The sequence below is a fragment of the Pseudopipra pipra genome, chromosome 5 (assembly GCF_036250125.1).
Source record: "Pseudopipra pipra isolate bDixPip1 chromosome 5, bDixPip1.hap1, whole genome shotgun sequence".
Taxonomy (NCBI): Eukaryota; Metazoa; Chordata; class Aves; order Passeriformes; family Pipridae; genus Pseudopipra; species Pseudopipra pipra.
This window is the reverse complement of record NC_087553.1, coordinates 27,176,413-27,199,197: the sequence shown is the minus strand read 5'-3', so window position 1 is coordinate 27,199,197 and position 22,785 is coordinate 27,176,413. Positions and strand designations below refer to the sequence as shown.

Here is a 22,785-nt window from a genome sequence, read left to right as displayed (position 1 = left end):
GTAAACAAACAACAACAACAGAACAGCCAAACCACACACACACAAAACCAGGTCTTGCAAGTGTGTTAAAAAACTCAGAGGAGACCTGAAATACTTAAAGGACTCCAGGATTTGATCTTTCATCACAGCCCAAACCTTTCAACCTCTTGTTGACCTTCCCTCAAATGTAGAACCAGTTTCTGTACATACTGTGGCTAAACTGTCTTATGGGGAAGGAATGGAATGATGACAAGTGACTGTGACTACTCCAGGATAAGTCAAACCCCATTCATGAAATCTGTGGGATTTGAGTTGAATATTCCCAACACAAAGTCAGCATCATGGTAAAAGTGGTATGGAATGAACATGCAGACCTGCAATGCAGCCATCATCTATCCAAATCACTCCATCTCCAACACCTAAACTTGATTACAAGTTCTCTTATCTAAGTTATTTTTGCCTTTACAAAGGCCTATCTATTGTTATGGATGTTAGGTATCCCTTTGGTCAAAAGCTGCAAATGATGTACAATAGAACAGTTCATTAATTCAAAGAAGCAAGAGAAGAATTAAAAGTAAAAGCTCAAATTCTAATTCAAACTCTAATTCAAATTCTAATTCTGATTTTTCTTTCATATATTTAAAAATAAGTACTACAGCTCATTAAAATAGTAAAAGAAGTTAAGTTTTCTTTACAAAATTTATCTCAGACAATGTCAGTGCACTGAGATCCCATATCATCTCATTATTTTTAGGGTTTTTTTTTACATTTTTGGTTCACTATCAGAGCAGATGCTTTTTTAGCAGATTTGAAATAGCATCACCCAGCCACTGCCCAGGTAGCTGGCAGGGAAACACACGGGAATGTGGAGTGAACCCAGTCACTGCAGCTTTCTGGCCTTGGCCAGTGACAGGTGTAGAGACAGGATCGGGAATTTTCCACTGTGCAAATATCAGATGATGCCAAATCCAATTTTCTTGGAAGAGGTACATTTTTCTAGCCCTTCCCTCCACCACAGCTGATTAGTGAATTGTTGATTGGTGCCTTCAAGTTTAGAGTTTTTCTAGGTGACCCCAAAGCTGACACTTGTTACCTCACCAAGAGCCATATCAAAGCAACTGAGAACAAGAACTCAGAAGAAAGAGAGAGCAAGAATGTCTCTGTTAGAGATCAGTAACCTGAACAGCAACCTGCCACTTGTAATTAAGATAAAAACTTGGTCCCGTGCTGCCTGATGGAAACACAGACACTCTCGTTTCCTAGCTAATAAATACTGTATCTATCCAGTAACCTCTTATCCCAAGGCTTCCAAGACCATTTTTGGGGATTTACACCTGAGTGTTTCCAGCCCATTTGTTTTCTCGGTGAAGACATGTTTCTGGTGGCATGCTTCCCAGCTGAGCTGCTTTTCTTTCCCGTTCGAACCAGGGTCCTGTGGGCACTGCCCAGATCCACCAGTACAAGATACAGAAATGCCACCGAAGGCTCCCTCACCAGCAGCTCATCCTCCTGCACCAGAGGACATCAACACTCCCTGGCAGGAGGAAGACTGCAGACCTGTATATGAAACCAGTTTGGCTAAACACTGCAAGATTCAAACTTGGCAAAGGGGAATAAGAAACCATAGACACATGTGGTTCGTGTTCATTTACAGGACACAGGGATCATTCTAGCCTGGCTCCCTACAGAAATGAGGGTTACAGAGCAGGGCTGTTGGTAGCTTTGTCAAGCAGTATCTTTTGAGCTTCCTAGGCAATCTCAGCCAGAATTTAACAAAGCAGCCAAGGTTTTAAAGGCACTTACTTCTTATGAGTTTTGTGACTATAAATAGTTTAGTAGGTGAGAAAAATCCAGGTTTTTTCTTTCAAGAGAAATGTTGCAATGTAAACTCCAGGCATCAAGAAGTCCACAGGAAAGAAGTCACAAGAAACCAGGTTACCTAATTTCTACTTTTCACCAGCCTACTAGGTTTCTTTGCAATTCTGAAAATATGGTAATGATTCTCAATTTTCTGTAGTCCTAGAGGGAATGGGTAGTCAGACTTGCTTATTGTGATGCTGTTGCTGCCACTGCTAAGACACTGAACAGAGAAAAGTCCTCTAGCAGCACTGGTCTCAGTAGAACCTGTGTATGGCTGCACTGACTTATTGGTCAGCTGTGCCACAGGCAAGGCTGGAGGCATATGGGCTAAGTGGGAAGTTGTGCATCAGAGAAAGTAAGTCTTATGCCATATAGCCTGCACTGAAACATAATTAAAGGTGACAAATGGCAGCATAAGCTGATCTGTTTAAGTCCGTTGCAGAAGTTCAGTCTCCATGTCCAAATAAATACTTGATCTCTGGCACTGCTGGCAGTGCTGGCAGTGTTTTGACAAGGCAATTTAGGATGGTATTTTTGTTACATTTTGTTACATGAATGCTTGCTCACAAAGCAGGCACAGTCAATGCACTTGACTAATTTTCTACTTTAATGGAACTAACAAGAGGTGTTCCCATCCCACGGGTTTTTTTGTTCCCCTCACCCTGCTCTGCTCTTTGCAGCTTTCTTCAAACAAGTCCCACACACACCAATGACCAGACCCCAGAGCAGCCTGTCGCATTCTGGAATGCTTTCAAAAAATTAATTTGGATCAATTGGTAAGATTACTAAAAGCTGAGGCAGCCCTTTTAGTTCCAGTTTGCTTGCTTTGTTTAAGTTTAGGCCTATTCAAATTTCCACTGAATCTGAATTAATATATTGCTATGAAGAGTCAAAATTTGTCTTTGTTTCATTTGAAAAATAAAATAAAATAAAAAAAAAAGACAGCTTTTAGCTCCAGGATGCAGCAGTTAAGGTTGAAAGCATCAAAAATTACAAAAATCCCCCGTTAAAAAGATGGTATTTAAATGTAAATTTACTCAAATTTTCTCAATTATTTGATCAAAACAATGTTAATAAAAGAAGTGTATATTTGAAACTCTAGCTTCAAATGTTTCACATTTGCATTCAAATGTTACATTGCAGTTGCTCCAAACAGCTTCAGATCAAACACTTCTGCAGTATATCCCTTCTGCTGGAGAGAAAAAGAGCATAAAGACCAGTCCTTTCTGCCAAAATCCACTGAAAGGAAAAGAGCTGAGGCAATAAAACATCCTTCCTTCCCTTTTCTGGTCACTTGCTCCCACAAAATACCCTCATGCATTTCAAGAGGATGTGGCTAGATGGGAAAGGGTGGAGCAGAGGTACAAATTTTGGCCAGAGTTGTGAACCACCTGCTGTGCCCCTTCCACCATCAAGTCCAAGTGCTTCACAGGTCAGGAACAAAGCATCAGCAGAGGGTCTGGGTGACAGTGTACAGCAGCCAGGATGGTGAGGCTTCTACCAGCTTGCAGGACTGTGCAGTGAAGGTCAGACCTACCTTCTCAAGACCACTAGTCTTGAGATCCCTGATAAGCTAAGATTAACTCCAAGCAGGCCCCTGGGACCTACCGGTGACCCAGCACATGTGCTCACATCTAGGCAAGTGCACGAATGGCACTAAAAGCCTTTCAGTCCTTGGGAGGTGCTCAGAGAAGATGCTTCTTTCCCATCCTGCTCCCATTCCCGTCTGCTCACCTTTGCTGGAGCAGGTCTCTTTAATTATCAGTGGGAGAGAAGACCAGCACTGTCACCAAAGGATTGTTTATGAGTGTCAGCAGGCACGAGAACAGATCACAAAACATTGTAGTAGGGCAACTCCCTAGGAAATAAAGTTTCTTATTATAATACATGTTTCTTTTTTAAAATGAAGTTGATATGCGTAGCTCCTCATGTGAAATCCTTTCTTTCTGGGTATGCACCTCATTGTAGGGGTGGATTATGGGCAAACATTCTCTTTAGATGGTGAAGAAGCCCAGGATGATTCCTGTGATAAACCATACTAGGCTGAGACCAACATCTTGTCTTGAGTGAGGTGCAGATCTTTCAGTGGGCAGAAAACTCTGTGAGGGAATACTCTAAAAAAATGAATTGTCTCTTCTGCACTCTAATCAGGTCCTTGCCCACACACTGAGCATCGCAGAGGTTTCTGGCAAAATTTTGCAGCTGAGTATATTGAAAGAGGAGCACTGGGAAAGGAAGGAGAGGATCCAAAACTGTCATCATCTTAGGCTCATTCTAAACCTTTTTTTTCCTTTTTTTCATTATTTCATTTTTACCAAAACTCACTGTCCTAACAAGGACATATCTGAAGGCACAGATTCTAATACAGAGGCAGTTACATGGAAAAAAAAAAAAAGCCATATTCTATTTGGGAATGTGTGAAAGAACACTCATGTCTATCAACTGCAAACCCTTGCCAAGGCAGATGGGCTCCAATTCAAGCACACGCTTGCTAAAACAAAGGGCAGGGCTAAAGTACAGCTTCCTTCAAAGTGTCAAACTCACCTTCCTGTTAACCTGCAGTAGGTACAAATTGTAACAGACCAATATTGCATATTTAAGCACCTTCAAAACGATGCTTTCTTTTTTCATGTCTGTGACAGGTTGAAGTCACTCTCCAATGCTATTTATTTTTTCATTCATATCTCATCTCCTGCAGGTCCTTCCTGACAAAATACTTGACATACTGTTTCACAGTTATTTTAAGACAATCAAAAACCAAGATGCCATTGAAATTAATAATCCCAGCCTTCTCCTCTCCCTGCCTGTAACCTCTCAGTTCTTGTCCCTTTTTAAGGTCAGCTCCAGCTATGCATCTCACAAATTCAACAGTAAATCCTCACCACTCAGTGACAGCTACATAGTTTTCAGATTAGACAGGTTAGGGGAACCCTAGGGCACAGCCAAAGGTTCCCTGTTAACAGCAGTCCTGAAAAGTAAGAATCTGCCAAGGAGCAAAGTAGATGACCCATCTTCAAGCACAAATGAAATGTCACCAGTCCCACAGTCCCCCAGCACCACAGGCCCTGTGTCAATAGACACATGCCACTTTGGTCTAAGGAGGGCTGCACCACTTAGTGCCATCCAAAAAGCTTTTCTTCCTGACTCCATCCAAAAATCTTTCTTTGATTAAAACCGGCCCTATGGTTAAGAAACAGAGCAAAACCACAGGGAGATCACTCCTTTTGCAGGATGCTGCATGTTTTTGTCTTCTGAGAAGAAGAAGGGATGGGAATTTAGAGCAACAGTCTTGCTGTGGAACTGCTTCCCTTTTATGGAGTGACTGCTGTGCTCCAGCCAGTCACACACACAGTTGTCTCAAAGAGCTTGGATTTTAAAAGTACACTGGCCTTGAATGGAGTAGCTGGCTGGCTGATAGCCCCACTGGCTCTAGATGCGTTGTGGGGGGAAACTTCAGTCATCAAGCAATTGGCGGCTCCAGCACAGAGTAAAGTCAGTTGCTATTTCAGGGAGAGGAAAGGCAACAGTTCTCTGCAGGGAATGACTGCACTAGCTCAGTGCCAGGAATAGGCTGAGATTTTATTATTTTTTTTTTCCCTTACACTTCAGGAAAAGCGAACACACAATGTTCATTCGCAGGGATCATTTCCTGAACATGATGTGTGCTCGCTGTCCTGCAGGTCACTTTCCAGTGTGTCACATCCTTTTGCACAAGGGAGAACAGGAAATGGCAAACTCCCAGTATGAGGCAAAGCATTCCTGTTGCAGCAATTGGTCCGTGGGAGCTATAAATTGGTCTCCTCCAGAAACAGATCAAAATTTGTCTTTTGGGAGGTCAGCTGGAAACTGAAGGTAAGTTTGAACTAGTAATTTTTGGAGTCTCTCCGAGTACTGTATTAGGAAAGTGTTTGCAGGTTTTGGACTAATATATACCTTTATTATTGGGGAGATTTTTCTCTAAGACCTGGAGTTGCTTTTATTTTCCTTTGTGCTGGCATAAATTAGTGTATTCAAAAGATATGCTTCACTACATGGTTTATGCTATATATTGAATGACTGTTCTACTAATGCACTGAGATGGTCGCTGCTGTTACCTGAGAGAGTTCTTAGCAATTAAATTTTCAGAACAAATTGTTAAGAGGCTACAGGAATTGATATATTTAATGATCATCATATTGATCTGTTATTGGTGATACGCTCATTGTTCATTTTATTGCTGGTATCCATTTAAATTAGTGTTAGTCATTGTGCATTCAGCTTTATCTCTTACCATGTGTAAAAATAATAGGGTACTGCCCCCAGCTAAGAAAAGCACAATGTACCAAGTGATTCAAATGGCCCAGTGATACCAAGAGAGACTGGGGTCATTTTCCGAAGGGCATGGGGGAAAGCCTTAAAGGATTCTGTGTAAAATGGATTAGGACAAGCAAGTAGAAGGGTGAAAATGCAGAAATGAACAGTTTTGCTCAGTTGGCTCTAGGTCAGGGTCTTTCTGCTACAGAGACTTCTTTTGGTTATAAGGACATTACGGACTGCAAAGAGCTTTTTAGCCTTATGGCTAGACCTTGCAAGGTGCAGAGGCAGCATAGCTCTGTGCACAACGCAGTGTTGTGAAGCACAGAAGCTCTGCTCCCACCAGACAACTGGTGGTGCTACATCACTCCTGTTGACTCCCTTGTCTCAGTTTCCCTCTAAGCAGGGTTAAGGATGCTAGCTTCCTTTGTAAAGCATTTTGCAGTCCTAAAGTAACCTGAAAATGCTTATTGGAACATTTATTTCTGCCTTTGTGACAAAGAACAAAGACAGCAAACAGACATCACCTAGTACAGAAACTCTGAAAATTCACCTTCTAGAAGGCATGACAATCTCCTGCTATCTTGCCAGTGGAGGTTTGCCAGCAGTTTTCAAGCCTTTTCTATTCACAGGCCCCTGCATTTCCCATTCCCCCATCCTCAAGGGAGTGTACACTAAAATTAGTCCTGCTTTTCTGATGAACCTTTTAAACAAGGTTCATAGGCCTCTCTGCCGCTGTCACTGGAGATCCATGATCACAGGTTGGACTGAGCACCAAAGAACAATGATTCCCATATTTGTCCAGACCCTGACGCCAGGTTACAATAGAAAAAAAATGCTGCGGGACCTTGAGTTATTTAGACTTAAAGAAAGGAAGGATGTTCACAATACCCATCCAAGGCATCAGTGAACTGCTTACCTCTGATATGGAAAAGCCAGACCTTGACTCCACTCAGCAACTTCCCTCTGTCCTCCTTTAATGGAAAATCACCCCTAAATAAAAACCTGGGATGGTGGCTTTTACCTCCTTAGAGCCTGACCTTTCTTTTAAAAGATGCCTTTGTATATTGCAGATCCTCTGAATCCCATCACAGGGGCAACACATTAGTTCTGGCAGCATCACTACTCTGGGCACTGAGTCACTTAATCTCAAGGGAATTTCAGTCCCCAGGGTTGGAAAAGATGTTTTGTGTCTTCACAAAGGTAATGGCAATAGCACCTCTGACCCCAGCCCTTAAGATATTTTAGTCTTCGCAGGGAACAAGAAAAACATATAGAAGTTTCTCTGTCTGAAAGTTACAATGGAATGTGTAATTAAATGTGCATGTGCATATGACCACTCGTGTGTACGTGAGTGTGCATGTGTGTGCAGATGGAAAACCTTTCTTGTAGCTGGGTGAAGCAACAAAAATTTGGCTGGATGCCATCCCTGAAATGATAGTCCAGACTGAGCATGTCTCATGGGGTTTTTTTGACAAAAATCACAACCCAGACTTCTCTTTTTCTGGACAGAAGCCATGGAGAGAAACAGTGCTGCCTTTCCGCAAGTGCTAGACCCCACACATCACTTCCACATAGCACTGCTGGATCAGAGGCAGAGGCTGCGTGGCCAAATCGCTCACCTTCACAAGGCAGCTCATAAACTCAACAAGCTCCGCAAGAGGTCCCTGATTGCCAATGTCAGCGGGAGCACCCTGACTGCCACAGGAGCTGTCACAGCCATCCTGGGGCTGTCCCTGAGCCCAGTGACGCTGGGAGCCTCTCTCCTGGCATCAGCTGTGGGTCTGGGCCTGGCCACTGCTGGGGGGGCCATCAGCATCACGTCCGACCTCTCCTTAGTGCTCTGCAACTCCCGGGAGGTGAGGAAGGTGCAGGAAATTGCAATGACTTGTCGGAAACAGATGAGGGAAATCCTTGGCTGCCTGGAGTTCCTTCGCCGGGGGCAGGGCCCGGGAGACCCTACACTGTGCCAGTCAGAGAAGAGGGCCTCCATCTCGCTGTACAACTCCGTCTGCTTCATGGTCTTCTGCGGCTCCCACAGCTTCCTCGTGCCAGAATACACAAAGGAGGTCACAAAAGTAAGCCAGGCTGTGCTGAAGGCCAAAATCCAGAAGCTGGCTGCCAACCTCGAGACCTGCACCAGGGCAATGGATGAAGTCTGTGACCTTCTTGAGTCCAGAACAGAGCTTTCCCCATGCACAAGGGGACTCAACTTGGGTGCTAAAACCACTGCTGAGATCCAGAGACCATCCAGCTGAAACAGTGTTTGGCTCATACTAAAAATGTGTTTGGAGACATTACATTATTAACTGTGACCATTACCACTGCTACCTGTTGCTATGGTAAAATTTGTGGTGCTGGTGCACTCAGGTGCACACATCTCGTGTGCTTTATCTATATCTGAACACAAACTCCTTCCTGATAGGAAGCTAAGGATTACACACACACACACACACCCCCCACACCCACACACACCCCACCAACTGACAGTAGACACCTGAATCAAGTCGGAAGTTATGATGGACACATGGACTATGATGGACACAGCAGCAGATCTCAGAACCTGAAGGCTGGGGTAGGTGGATGTTACTCAGACCCATGTTTCCCCAGCCATCTGCCCAACTCTGCTTCCCCAAAGCAGCAAAAAGAAGTGGGTTGGAAGGCTGATGAAATACCTGACGCCGACTGAACCTGGTCTGTAAACAAGTTACGAATCCATGAGTGGTACAAGGACTGGGGTACCCTAAAAAGTCCAGCAGCTGCCAATTTCCAATAGAGTACAGTCCTATTACCAAGGTACATCTGGAAAGGCTGTAGGAAGAAGCAGCTTCAGATATGACAGAATGTATGGATGGTTCATCATCCTAGGGTGAAATAGCAGGGCCAGAATTTTTTATCTCTTTTGAAGAAACCTCTCCAGACTGCAAATTGTGATGTTTGTGTTCTATTTATTTACATGAGATTATTTTAAGGTTTTGATATTGTATTTAAGGGTGTATATAGTTCTTTCTTTAAAAAGGATGTCTCTGCTCCAAAGGAAGGCAGATGTTCTTATAGTGAAAGCAAGTCTGTGGCATGTGAGAGCAAGTTATCTGCTACTTGGCTGTGAGGGAGGGCAAGTCCCTGTAAGAAAAGGAAAGCATGACCTCAATGCTGGTAGTTATAAAATAGGTGAAACATCGTCAACCAATGGCAACAGATCTTAGGAACCAAAGCAGAGAGAAAAACAGGTCAGTGGCCCTGGGACCAGTCTGCCTCAGGACATTGCTAGAAGAAAGCAGTTACAGGTCTTGCAGCAGGAAGGGAAGCGTGGGTTGCTGTTACTGGTCTGAACTGGAGCCCAGCTGTGACAAGAGCACAGCAGAGAGGTGGAGGTGCCATTCTCCATGCAGTCAAGCAGCCTGTGAGACCCATAGTGGATTATCTGTGAGGAATGAGGCAGCACTCATGGAGAACTACACATACTCCTAGCAATGCTTCCCAGGGAAGGCTTCATGTTAGAGAAATATATACTGGTACTAATACTCAAGAGGGGTACAGAGGAGTAGGATGATTCAGTGGCAGAGCAGGAGCAGGAGCAAGGAGTGGGACCCTGTTTTAAGTGACTGGTCCGCTAAATATGCCCTTTGTGATTTTTGACCTCTCAATATCTCAGTTCCCTGTCTAAAAATGGGGATAGTAGCACTTCCCTACCTCACAAAAATGTTTCTGGGACAAATATTGAAAAGTGCTCAAGCACTGTGATGATGGGGATCATGTCAGTATCTGGAAGAGGTACAAGGAAGAGACCCTGAAATTAGCTTGAGGCAACTAAAAGAGTTAATGCAGAGATAACTCCACCTCCAAAAGCATGCCCCAGTGGATAAGGGAAACTTCCCTGCACAGGCATGAATCAAAATGATCAGAAGAACCCACTATGTAATTCTGTAACCCTACACAAATTCTTAGGAAGAGCAAGACTCCATCTCACAAAGCTCGAATCCTTGCCCTTTTTGTCTCTTATTCTCATTACATCAACATTTGTTTTCATACATCAGAAGAATAAAAGCTTTGGTCTCTAAGAGTGTGACTCAGATGCTTGTAATACCTGTGCCTGTTTACCAGAAATGAACACATACACTGCTGATTCGATTAAATGAATATGAAGCACTTTTGTGTGAGTGTCTCTCTGCACTGACATTCATGCTCCAGGCATTGAAGCCAGGGACCAATATGAGCAGTTCAGAAGGCAAGGATGAAGAGTGGGGTCATCAACTCCATGCCACACACTGGCATTTGTGTATGAGTGTATGTTTTTATGTCTGTGTGAATGCATATGCTGGTATGCACATTGCCCACGTACACCGTGGATGTTGGTCTCTGACATGCAAACACTGAGGTACTTCCATGTCAGCCCATAAGTGTGTTTTTGGAGTGTGAACTGCACACTATGCAAGGCAGACACAACACAAAATTTTTCCTAATGCTTCAGCTTATCACCAACTAACTCCATCAGATCAGTTACAACCTTAATGTGCTTCTGAGATGGCTGGTTTTATCATCACAGAGAAAATTATGTAACATATATTTATCCTACCCGCTCCCTAGTTTTCTGGCAATGCAGTTTTGTCCACACAGGAAACAACACAAGAACAGCTCTAAATGAACCAATCTGATAGGCAGAGGGATTTGCATTTGATAGCTTAGAGCTTCACCAGGGCTGGTTTGCTCTGCTCAGCACAGTCCTGCACTGCAATCACAGCCACTGTTTCCGCAGCTGAGAACAAATCAGATACTTTTGCTTCCATTCTCAGCCACAAAGGCAAACAATCATGCTTCTGTTCAGTTTTTCCCAAGGCTAATTGTTCACTCCAAGTCAAGATTTGGGTTGTTGCACAGTGCTGCTGTGAGAGTGTAATTGAGTTCAACATTCTCCTCGGCCGGGTCTCAGCCACTCCCTCTCCAGGTTTGTTTGCTACAAAAATCCAAAGGGAGACTCAGGCAGAAAGTGGGGCCCTTGGGCTTGACAATCTGTAATCCTACACAAAACAGAGGAGCTGCGAGATTTAATTTGTTCCAAAACCTGTCCAGTGCTCTTGGACACCTTCTAAGCCAGGTGTTGCTGTGAATCTAAGGCTGCACTCTCACACTTGAGCTACACTTGATCTGCCAGCAGATAGGGCAGGAGGTGGTCAGATCCTCCTCACCAGAATATCCTAATAGCGTCTCTCTGGGCATTTCAGTGGGTGGATAGGACCAATTACCATTAACTGTGACCTACTGTACACACTGTCCATCTTGTCTTATTTTGCACCCCTCATGAAATAGCTGACATTGTATCCACACTAAAATTCATCTGCTGCAGATGCTCTCACCCTGTCCCCCCCCAAGGAAGATTGAGCTGTAACATGCAATAGAGCTAGGAGCATATTTCGTCAAAAGTCAAGCTTTAAAGCCCTGGAGTGAAAATTTCTGAATCCTGTATAATCTACAGTGTCCTGTGCTGAAAAGCACAAAAAGGGAATTACTATTTAGAAGTTTCATATATATTTTATCACACATGAATGCTCCCAACAGCAATTTAGGACAGGAGAAAACTCTCATTCAAACATATCTATTTACAAAAGGGAATTACATAAACTGGAATTTCACCAGAATAAAATTGCTCCACCCTGCTCCCCACCACAACAGCATAATATTATATGGGCAATGAGTTCAACAAGCAGTGACTTCCTGTCACATCCCTGACTCCATTTCCTGAGGCATTTCAGTGACCCTTACAAGGGTTCATGTCAAAGTACTGGCCAGGCTTAGCCTTTAGCACTAATGATATATAGCAAGTTCATAGCTCAGACTGCTGTAATTTTTGAAACGTGGTCACAACTGGCATCTACACAGGGTGCTTATTGCTGTTTGTTTTAATTTATTATTTTAAAATCATTGCTCCTGAGCACAGTGGGATGCAGAAGTTTCATTCCACTCCTGCCCATGAATTGTTTCAGGTTTCCTCTCCTTTCCCTGTCATGAAGAGAGTTTGTTCATATCTTCTCTCACTTTCCGCATTGTTCTGGGAGCAGAGGAAATGCCACACTTGGAATCCAGTGACACATGCCCAAATATATCAGCATTTCCACTGAGAGCACACCCAGATAGCCTTCCCAGAGAGAGGGAGGCCTGCTCAGACATTCAGTCATGAGTTTCATTTTGCAGCCAGCTCTGCTGTCCTTTTGAAGCCTGAGCTCTTGCATAGGTTATCCTTCTTTTCCCTAAAACAAAGGAAACTCACCTAGCTGCAAGGTTGCCCTGCTGCAATCAGCACTGGGACACAGATCAGAGGCTACACCCAGAGCACATGGAAACCAATGAGCCCAGAAACTTCCATCAAGAAATGATATTTTGATGCTGCGCTCCCTGGAAGGTCAATAAATGCATCACCTTTTTTACCTCTCACTGTGCGCTTGCAGGCCTGAGTCACAACAGCAGCGGTCAAGAGAGCTGGGAGAGTGTTTACATCTACTCCCATCCCCTATTCTCTCATTTTATGCTGTGAGTTGCCATAGTTCACTTTATTTTGTATTTCTGGCACTTCGAAAATTCACACTGCCAATAAACAGGAAAACGAGGTGGGATAATGACAGTTCTTTTCTTTTTTCCCTTCTCTAGTGCTTCAAAATGTTTCATATCAGCGCTTCTGAAGAAGTTAATTTTCTCTTTATATGTCTTACATATGTAAGTTTATATATATTCTTGTATTTTTGTATATTTAGCAGCTCCTTTTGCGTTGTTCTTTCCCAGCTGCAGAATGTGTGAGCACAGAGCACCATCACCCACTGCCTAAGCAGTGCAGCGCTGAGCTTGCGGTCAATGCCGAGCAGGAACGTTTTCATACAGCCAATTCAGCGTGCCCTTATCCCAGGACAGGTGCCTGTAGATCCGTAACTCCCCCTTCCCTGGAGACCTCTCGGAGTTTAGGGTAAATCCGCCCGCTCCGGCAGGCTCTTTCTCCGGAACTACAAATCCCATCACACCCCGAGGAGGACTACAGCTCCCAGCGTGCTCTGCGCCGCCACGGCGGGGACGGTCCAAGATGGCCGCGGGAGAGGAGGAGGGGGCGGCGGCGGCGGGGACGGAGACGGAGCCGGAGGCGGCGGTGGAAGAGCTGCGGAGCTTCAAGGACCTGGTGAGGCTGGGACAGAGCCGGTTCTGCGCCCGGTGCTCTTCTCCCGTCCCGAGGAGCAGCGTCCCGCCCCCGGCGCGCAGCTCAGGCCGTGGGGAGCTTCCCACGCAGCGCCGTGTGCGCGGCGGGCGGACACGTGCGGGCGGTCGATCCGGGCGCAGCGGTGCTGTGCCCGGGCAGGAGGGGTAGGGAGTCGCGCCGCCGACCGGGGCAGGCTGGCCTTGCTGCTCCGATCAGCGCTCCTCAGGCAGCTGCCTGTATTTTCAGTTCTGTTAACTTGCCGTGGCGTTTTTCGTTTCCCATGCCCATGGGACACCCCCTGAGATGAAGAGAGGCAGTTCTGTGTGTGTAAAGTTCCCTGTGTTAACTAGGGTAAACGGACTATTTTCTTCCCGATGACAGTCCTCTCTAACTGTTTTGAACAAATCCTATGAAGCTACCGATGGAGGTGGGGATCACTGTGGGCAGCCTGACCTTTCAGATGGTTGAACTGGGGGCCTGATGGGGTTGGTTTGTGCTAGAGACAAGCTTGGCTCTGTTGCAGCATGTATTTAACTTTAGTCTGTGATTTAATTTATGTCTTCTTGGGGATATCTGTTTCCCTTTAATCTTTTCACTAATGTGCAGGGAGTGACAGATGTGCTGTGTGAAGCTTGTGACCAGTTAGGATGGAAGGTGCCAACAAAGATCCAAGTTGAGGCTATTCCAGTGGCTCTCCAAGGTGAGCAGTGTGCTTCTTTGATCCTGAATCAGGGAATGTCCCAGGAGCTCTATGTGAATGAATTTTGCTGAGTGAGAAGGGTCAGGGATGAGAGTGTCCCAGCTTCTTCATCACTGAGGATCTCTGTTTAAAAGTAGTCTTTGTGTTCATTCTGTCCCCTACTCAGGTGGAGCTTGGAATACTAGTTTATCCTATAAAACTCCCTGCAATCCAAACTTTCAAGTGGGTACAAACATGATTTCTTGAGTGTTCACTCTTGTTCTGTAGTTCTGAAATGGGAACAAACTTTCAGTATCTACTCTGTCCTAGTACTTAACTGTTGTCAGACTATTTTATTCCACATATAGGTTCGAGAGGGGGGGGGGAGCCGTAAAACCAACCAAAAGTAAGGCTGCATTCCTGAGAAGTTGTCTCCAGTGTAAGGCCTGTTGGTAGCATGTTCTTCTGAGCTGTACAAGCTCAGGAGGTCATAATGGATTCTACTGATGAATTCCACCCTGTTACCTGCACAGTTTTTGAGCAAAGGACTTACTGTTCTAACCCTTCCTGCTGCAAACTGATTTAGATTCATTAATCAATGGCACAGTTGTGGTTTGTGAAATGTGAGTTTGGTAGTGCTGTTGTCTTGTAGTTCCTGTGCCAAAATATCAGACACTGGAGTCTGTTTCCTTGTAAGCCAGTAAACAGACAGCGTTTGGACTAGAGTATCAAGCCAGAGCCATTAAGCTGTAAATTGACAGGCAGATTTGAGACATCATAAAATAAAGCTTATTTTAAAGTTTGTATGAAACCCTGTATATTAGCAGAAGTTTAACTAGAGAATTGAGTATTGAGACTGTAATTATTGTACAAATGAAATCACAGTCTAAAAATGCTTCAGAATTACTCTGAAATTCTTTGGTTTGACCACTTGTTCTTTTTTACGTTGTGTGTCTTCCTTTTTTTCTCTGTCCTTAGGGAATTCTTGTGCTTTATTGCATAGTACTTTAAAGGCTTCTTTCTCTGCTCTAGATGTGTAACAGTTTTTTGCCTTCCTTGCTGCTTCTTGTAGGCAGAGACGTCATTGGACTGGCAGAAACTGGCTCTGGAAAAACAGGAGCTTTTGCTTTGCCAATTCTTCAAGCACTGCTGGAAACACCTCAGCGGCTGTTTGCTCTTGTCCTCACACCAACAAGGGAGCTGGCCTTTCAGATCTCAGAGCAGTTTGAAGCTCTTGGATCCTCTATCGGTGTCCAAACTAGTAAGTAACTTACTAGTATTGGACCAGTTTTCCTGAAGACTAAAGTTAGTCAGGTCAGGATTGCAAAGTTAAAAATAGAGGATTTGTATGGAGGGTTGAACAAAAAGTGAGAAAAGCTTGTGATGCTGGAAGACAGAGATCTGGTATCAGGTTTGCAAAAGAAAGACTCTATGGTCTTTCCTCAAGGAGAAATCTGCAGCTCTTCTGCATTTTATGTCTAAACAGTTAAAGATGGAAGTAGAAGAGAATGTTCTCAATATTAGGTTTGTGTCCAGTGAAATTGCATAGAGCTCCCTGCTGTAGTGTGATGGAGTTTAATATTTCTTTCAGACTGACTGTATGGATTCTTTAGATACTATTATTATTATTATTATTATTATTATTATATTACTACTAATAATAATAGCTTTACGGGTATTTTTAGAATTTCTAGATTTTTCTAGCTGAGTTAAGGTGCAAGGAATAGATTCTGCCTGTGAAAATAAAATACCTGGGGCAAGTAAGGACTTAATTGTATGGCATAAGAGGCCTGGGAAGGTCAGGTATGCTAAAATAAAGTGAATTCTTATAAATTCTCATAAAAATAAGTAGTCTTTCATTTGTACAGAGTTGTGGATGGTGAGGAGTAGGAGCAAACACTATAGTGCCTGTGGCTGACTGGTGCTACACTGAGGGATTCACTATATTCTGTTTGTCCTGCAGCTGTTATTGTGGGTGGAATTGACACAATGTCTCAGTCTCTGGCCTTAGCCAAGAAACCACATGTTATAATTGGTAAGTTAATGTGCGGGGGATATGGAGTGTTAATATTATCAAACTGCAGTTACCCAAAGACAGACAGCCAGAAGGTTTTGTTAGAGTACATCTTTCATTTGCTTTTGTCCTGAAATCTCAGTATTGGTTTGCTAATGTTTCTAAAGTATACACCAATAACTTTGTTGCTACAAGCTCATTCCAAAGCATTCCTGCAAGACCTCCTTTGGCTTGTTTTTTCATTCTCCTCAAGTATTTCAAATCCTGGTCTCATCCTTCACAGTGTAGCTCATTTACGGTCTGTTGTGTGTTGTGTTTTTTTAAGGGGAGGACATTCTTCTGAGGGTCTGACTCCATTAGTCTTATTTCAAAACACTCTCTGAAGATGTCCTATGAAAGAGTTATTCCCACAAAGCAATCTGCCTTTACTTTTCTTGAGCAAAGAATCCCATTTCTGTAATGAATGACTGTCTTGCCTGTTTGGATCTTTCTTTTCCTTTGCTTTAATTCAATTTGCTCTCGTGATGTTGTTGGTAGCAACCCCTGGCCGTCTGGTTGATCATCTGGAGAACACAAAGGGCTTTAACTTACGTGCTCTGAAATTCCTAGTGATGGATGAGGCTGACCGGATTCTTAACATGGATTTCGAGACAGAGGTAGGAATCTGCTGAAAGACTTTGGAACACCAGATGAGTCCCTTTAAAATCTCTTCTTTCAGTCACATAGCAAACACTGAGCTGTTCTCTAGAAATTATGAGCAAATTGTAACTAAGATCTGATAGCTGCACGAAATTCTGTGGTGGGAGTAGAACATAGGGGAGTTCTGCAGAGCATTGCCAAGACAGTAGGAGGCATTTTGTCTCTGAAATCTACTGATTTCTCTGGAGTGCCTGATGTGGACGCAGTTAATGTAGAACACAATCACACACACATTCCTGCAGAAACTTTGCCTGATATTTGCACTGTTATTGGACTTCTGGAATTCACACTGCCTAATTGTCAACAAGCTATCAGCCTACACCTTCCCTTTAGAAGAGGAAAAATTTGTTCCTACTGTGTGTCTGCACATGCATTACTCTTCATGTGGATGATCATTATATTTGGGGGACGCTTGTGTCTTAGGTGCTCATAATATTCAGTATTCCCATTTCCTTATCTCTTTTTTGCAGGTGGATAAGATACTAAAAGTGATTCCTCGAGACAGGAAGACATTTCTGTTTTCTGCCACCATGACCAAGAAGGTGAGAGCAGAGTACTCTGCTTTAGTTCTTCCATCAGGCTATCCTATTGACTAAACTGTATTCATACAGGTTTCTGACAAGATCTCTGTCCATCCAGTGCTAACTTACATTGATCTTACCAGGTTCAAAAACTCCAGCGTGCTGCTCTGAAGAATCCTGTTAAATGTGCTGTTTCTTCCAAGTATCAGACAGTTGAAAAACTACAGCAGTACTACATTTTCATCCCCTCAAAATTTAAGGTAATGCCACTTCTGTTTCTTCCCTTTTCTCATTATGTCTTGTCTTCTTCTTCCCACATCTGCCCAGTATCTTGTAATCTTTTGTGGCTTAGACTTAGTCTTTAATGTTGTACATGTGATTTCTTTATTTTTTTTTTGGTAAATTCTCTCTCTATTTCGTTACAGGACAGCTACCTGGTTTATATCTTGAATGAACTAGCTGGTAACTCTTTCATGATATTCTGTAGTACCTGTAACAATACTCAAAGGACTGCTCTACTGCTTCGCAACCTGGGTTTCACTGCCATTCCTCTCCATGGGCAGATGAGTCAGGTATGGGCATTACCCCACAGAATGGAGCAGACAGGAGACTTGTGGCTTGGGAAATGGGCAGCACCATACTGAGTCACAGCTACCTTTCAGAAGGAGTACTTCACAGCTAGTGGACTAGACTGATCCCTAAAGATTTAACTAATGTGAATGCTGCCACTGATTCTGTAATATTTCAAAAAGAAATTAGATAAGTGAGATTTTTGAGTAGTTTCTCCCCTGGTTCTTTTGTGCCGGTATTTCAACAAGAGCATATTAACTAGAATGAGTGTTACTCTCTCATTCCCTTTTTGTCCTCTTCCAGAACAAACGTTTGGGCTCTCTAAACAAGTTCAAGGCAAAGGCACGTTCTATTCTGCTGGCTACTGATGTTGCAAGCAGAGGTCTGGACATACCCCATGTAGATGTGGTGATAAACTTTGATATCCCTACGCATTCTAAGGTAAGCTTGTCTGTGTGTCTGCTGAGAACTTCTGGTCACCAGGACATAGTGAAGGTAGACAAAGGAACGAAGACGTCTTTTTTCTGCTCTTCTGATTGGAAGCCTAGTTCACACTTCTGTAGATTAGAAGGTGTAGTTCAGCCTTTGCAGTTGAGTTGGTATCTCAGTTTGGTTGGATGGCCTCATCTGGATTGTAGAACCGATCCCATACGTGAAGAGGGGAAGTGACGAACATTCTGTGTCTTTGCATTTCTGTTCGGGGTATGCGTTTTGCCATATTGCATTAAAGAACTTTGAAAACAGTTTTATTATTATTAGACATATTATTAGTCTCACATGTTCCTGTGATCCAGGTCTGCCTTCATATTTTAAACTGTGTTTTAAAAAAAAGAAAAAATTCTCCCGTTATGTTCAATGAGCACTTGATCAAGAAAGGTGGCTTACATTATGTTTCACCTTCATATCACAGAAGTACAGCAAACTGAAAACAAAGTGAGTTACTAACTGTCTTATAGAAAGTATAGGATTATATCAGGGATGTGACTTTCCCAGCCTGGTTCCAGAAAGCATACCATTAACATGCATTTCAGGAATTGCTGTTGTTGCTTACAATGATTGAAGATACTATACCTTGCAAACAGAAGAAAGCATGATCTTTCAAAGAACTACTTTTGGTGTTGTAAAAGGACAAACATAAAGAAAAAAAATGGAGGTGGCAGCAGCTTAAGTGATGTTATTACAGTTTCTGTGGTCTTCTTTCTCATCTAGCCCTGTCACAGAACACGTCCTTTCTCATGATTCTTTCTCCACAGATCCTGTATGGAGAAGGGAGTATTTTAATTTCTGTAATGCAGTATAAAACCTGGAAAACAGCCTAGAACCGTATTAACAGAAGATACTCAAGCTCTTCCAAATTATTCTCAATCACCCTCCCTTTCACTGTGCTTGCCAAATTTAAATCTACTTGTCCGAGAGTGTCTCTGGAAGATAGACTATGTCAAGCGCTAGATCCTAAGACTGAAAATGCAGGCATAGGCTCACTGAGAATATTACCTTTCCAAGGAAGTGATAGTGAAGTCTCAGCAAAGTCATGTATTGCAACTTTTGTCCTGCAGTCTAGAATAAATGGAGTTGGTCTTCACCTTTAGAAAGAGAAGAATTCAAATGTTAAAACCAAAGATACACCGCAACAAGCCAGCATCTTCTCTAATTCTGATGCTGCACATGGTCCTGAGTGTTTAATCCTGGAGTATTTTCTCCCCATTTTCTTGTTCTTTCCTAAAGAATAATTGTGTAGGCTGATTTGCCATGACATCTGTTCTGTGTTTGGTGAACATATCTTATTGCTTACCAAGAAAATCGTTTTCAGGATTACATTCATCGTGTTGGGAGAACAGCTCGAGCTGGAAGATCTGGCAAATCTATCACCTTTGTCACACAGTAAGTGTTAAAATTTGGCAGACTTATTCTTTCCAGCTCTATTTCAGAGCAGGAAATATCTGACCTCATCCTGGATGAGAAGAAAATACTACTTTTCGTTTTGAGGTGCCAGTTGGTTTTATTTACTTAAAGGGGAGAGAATTCCAAGCCCAATGTGGGAAGGGAGAAAGGTCTAGAGAAATTCTAGAAGCAGTCATGTAATGAGCAGAACTGTTTATAACTGAATTGTTATACATACATACGTTTTTATAATATATAATACAGCTTAAGTAGCTGGAGGGGGTGTTTATAATTACTGAACCATTTGTCTGAAGAAGTCTTTTTCAAATCCTTCTGAACAGAGACGAGCTGAATAAATCAGAGAAGCCACCCCAAACAATGGCATCATTCAGATGCAGTTGAGTTGCTTGTGAGACCATCAGCACAATCTATCTGTGGGCTGGAGAGAAAGGATGAATTCTGTGAGTGGTGACAGCTGAAGCACTCTCAGGAGGGCTGATTCAATCTGGTATCTTGTCTTCTCACAGGTATGATGTGGAGCTATTCCAGCGCATCGAACACCTGATTGGCAAAAAGCTGCCAGCGTTCCCCATGCAAGAGGAAGAAGTTATGATGCTGACAGAGCGTGTGGCTGAGGCCCAGAGAATTGCTCGAATGGTGGGTGCTGACTTTTTGACCCTCTGCTCACTGTTGTAATCTGAATTTCCTCAGGTGCCAGAACTCTTGGTCAATCTATTGATTGCATTGCAGGAGCTGCGGGAGCAAGGAGAGAAGAAGCGATCTCGGAATGATAATGATGATGACACAGAAGAAGCTATTGGTGTCAGGAATAAGGTGGCAGGTGGGAAAAAGAAGAAAAGGAAAGCCTTCTAGTTCGATATTCGAACAGACTTTTTTGTTTTTCTCTTCATGGCTATATGAGCTGGCAAAAACGGTCTACCAGGCTATCTCCAGTGGATTTTTTTTCAAAACTACATGTGAACTTGGGTGGTCCATGAGGAAAACAACTTCTCTTCTGCTTTACCAGCTACAGACTGAGCTTGGACCATTGTGGTACCATAGTACCAGTCTTCTGTTCAGAGACATCATTAGAGACTGTCTGGACCTGGAAGCAGCTGTGGTCTGGCCCTGCTCATTCACAAAGAAGTACAGTGTGACTGCAGCTTTTGCATTGCTGCAGCCTGTCTCACTACCCAATCTCACTGAGTGCATCTGGGGTCAGATAGATCTGTCAGAAAATGTTAAAAGAAGTGACTGAGTTTTCACAGGGATGTGTTATGTGGAGAACTCCAAATATATTTTGGTTAATTTTAAAGCTACCTGGTTCTCCTTGTCTTGTCATTGACCTGTTTTGTTCAGTTTGTATATTTGCTCTGCCAGGTTTTCTTCTTAGGTCAATCTTAGCAATTCACATGTGACATCAATACCTTAGATATGTCAGCTGAAGAGTGGCCCAGCACGGGAGCACCAGTTTTGGCAGGAGGCTATTCACTGCTTGGAATTCCATCCAGAATCTGTAATGATTGACATGATACAAGGAAAGGTCTGGGGTTTGGGTGGGGTTTTTGCTGCTGATTCTTGTAGTACTTTTAAACGAACACGAGAGGGGGGTATTAACATAGGAAAGCTGCTCACAAGCAGGGTGGTAAAGAAAAACTGGTATCATAGAAGTTCTGTTTCCCTAGTTATTTCTCTGTGTTAGGCAGAGTTCCATGCCATATAAGTAGACTCTTGCAAGAATGGGATAAGTGTACTTACCTTCATATCTAACCAGGTTAGTGCTAGTTCTCATTGGCAATAAAAAATTTCAAGCTGGATGTTTCTGCTGGTGGGCAGAGAAGAATGAAAAGCTCCTCTGTATCACTCAACATGAGAATTTAATGTCCATTAGAACCACTCGTAAACTGGATTTTCTGCTACGTGAAAAACAATGTTCACAATAGTCTTTTTTAGATCTAGATTGAAAGTAGAAACTATTGCAGTAGTTGATGAGGACAGTGGTTATTTCACATTGTCAGGATAAATCTAGTATACACTTGTATGCTAGTCAGAATGCTTTTATGTTTTTGTTAGAGGCAGCACATTTTGCAAAAAAATCCAAAAACCATGGGTCTGTTTCTTCATGAGGAACAGACATACTCTCTGGTGCAAGAAGAGTGCCAGTTGTTCTCACTTAGTCCTTTTTATTTTGTAGCAGTTTATTCAAATATCCCAAATATCTTCACGTTTGATAGCTCTAAAGTTGTCCAAGATCAGTGGCAGATAGTAAATTAACAAATCTTGGATATGATGACTGCTAAGAGCATTCTTGTAGAGCAGGAAATGTGTATTTTCCGTGGGTCCTAGCACAGAGAGGCAGGAGTGGAAGCCCAGAAATTTGAACATAGAATCATAGAATCAGCCGGGTTGGGAAAGATCACCGAGATCATCAAGTCCAACCCTTGATCCAACACTGCTGTGGTTACTAGACCATGGCACTAAGTGCCACATCCAGTTTCATCTTAAAAACCTCCAGGGACCATGAATCCACCACCTCCCTGGGCAGCCCATTCCAATGTCTGATTACTCCCTCTGTAAAAAATTTCTTCCTAATATCCAACTTAAACTTCCCCTGGCAGAACTTAAGACCATGCCCTCTTGTCCTACTGCTGGTTGCCTGGGAGAAGAGACCAACCCCCACCTGGCTACAATCTCCTTTCAGGGAGTTGTAGAGAGTGAGGAGGTCTCCCCTGAAGCTCTTCCAGGCTAAACAACCCCAGCTCCCTCAGCCTCTCCTCACAGGACTTGTGCTCAAGTCCCTTCACCAGTCTCATTGCTCTTCTCTGGACCTGCTCCAGGACCTCAATGTCCTTCCTGAACTGAGGGGCCCAGAACTGCACACAGTACTCCAGGTGTGGCCTCACCAGCGCTGAGTACAGGGGAAGAATCACTGCCCTGATCCTGCTGGCCACACTGTTCCTGGGACCCTGGAAAAGCTCTTGAGTGTTATTCCCAGCTATGTAATGGATGGGATGCATAGTCAGCCCTGAACCAATCTTGTAAGGTGATGTGAAGGGCACATGACTGCTGGAGGAGGTAGGGCAGAGTAATTTCCCTTCAAAACTAGCATGAT

The 22,785-nt window shown here is 43.3% G+C and overlaps 2 protein-coding genes across 3 annotated transcripts; both read left to right on the top strand.

Annotated features, from left to right (window-relative positions):
• Positions 1–5,571: 5,571 nt before the first annotated feature.
• Positions 5,572–10,193, top strand: APOLD1 (apolipoprotein L domain containing 1). 2 transcript variants are annotated; one of them, XM_064655245.1, is made up of 3 exons: positions 5,591–5,691; positions 7,206–7,335; positions 7,645–10,193. In XM_064655245.1, exon 3 carries the CDS (start codon positions 7,650–7,652, stop codon positions 8,388–8,390), a length of 741 nt encoding a protein of 246 aa, XP_064511315.1. In that variant the 5' UTR covers positions 5,591–5,691; positions 7,206–7,335; positions 7,645–7,649; the 3' UTR covers positions 8,391–10,193. The 2 variants fall into 2 exon arrangements, with proteins under 2 accessions (XP_064511314.1, XP_064511315.1); XM_064655244.1 differs by lacking the exon at positions 7,206–7,335 and having other exon boundaries at positions 5,572–5,691.
• A 2,966-nt stretch (positions 10,194–13,159) lies between these two features.
• DDX47 (DEAD-box helicase 47) lies at positions 13,160–20,992 on the top strand. Its single transcript, XM_064655243.1, has 12 exons — positions 13,160–13,291; positions 13,916–14,009; positions 15,061–15,249; positions 15,952–16,023; positions 16,540–16,658; positions 17,172–17,243; positions 17,366–17,482; positions 17,648–17,794; positions 18,096–18,233; positions 19,603–19,673; positions 20,201–20,330; positions 20,424–20,992. Exons 1-12 carry the CDS (start codon positions 13,199–13,201, stop codon positions 20,544–20,546), a joined length of 1,365 nt encoding a protein of 454 aa, XP_064511313.1. The 5' UTR covers positions 13,160–13,198; the 3' UTR covers positions 20,547–20,992.
• Positions 20,993–22,785: the final 1,793 nt, after the last annotated feature.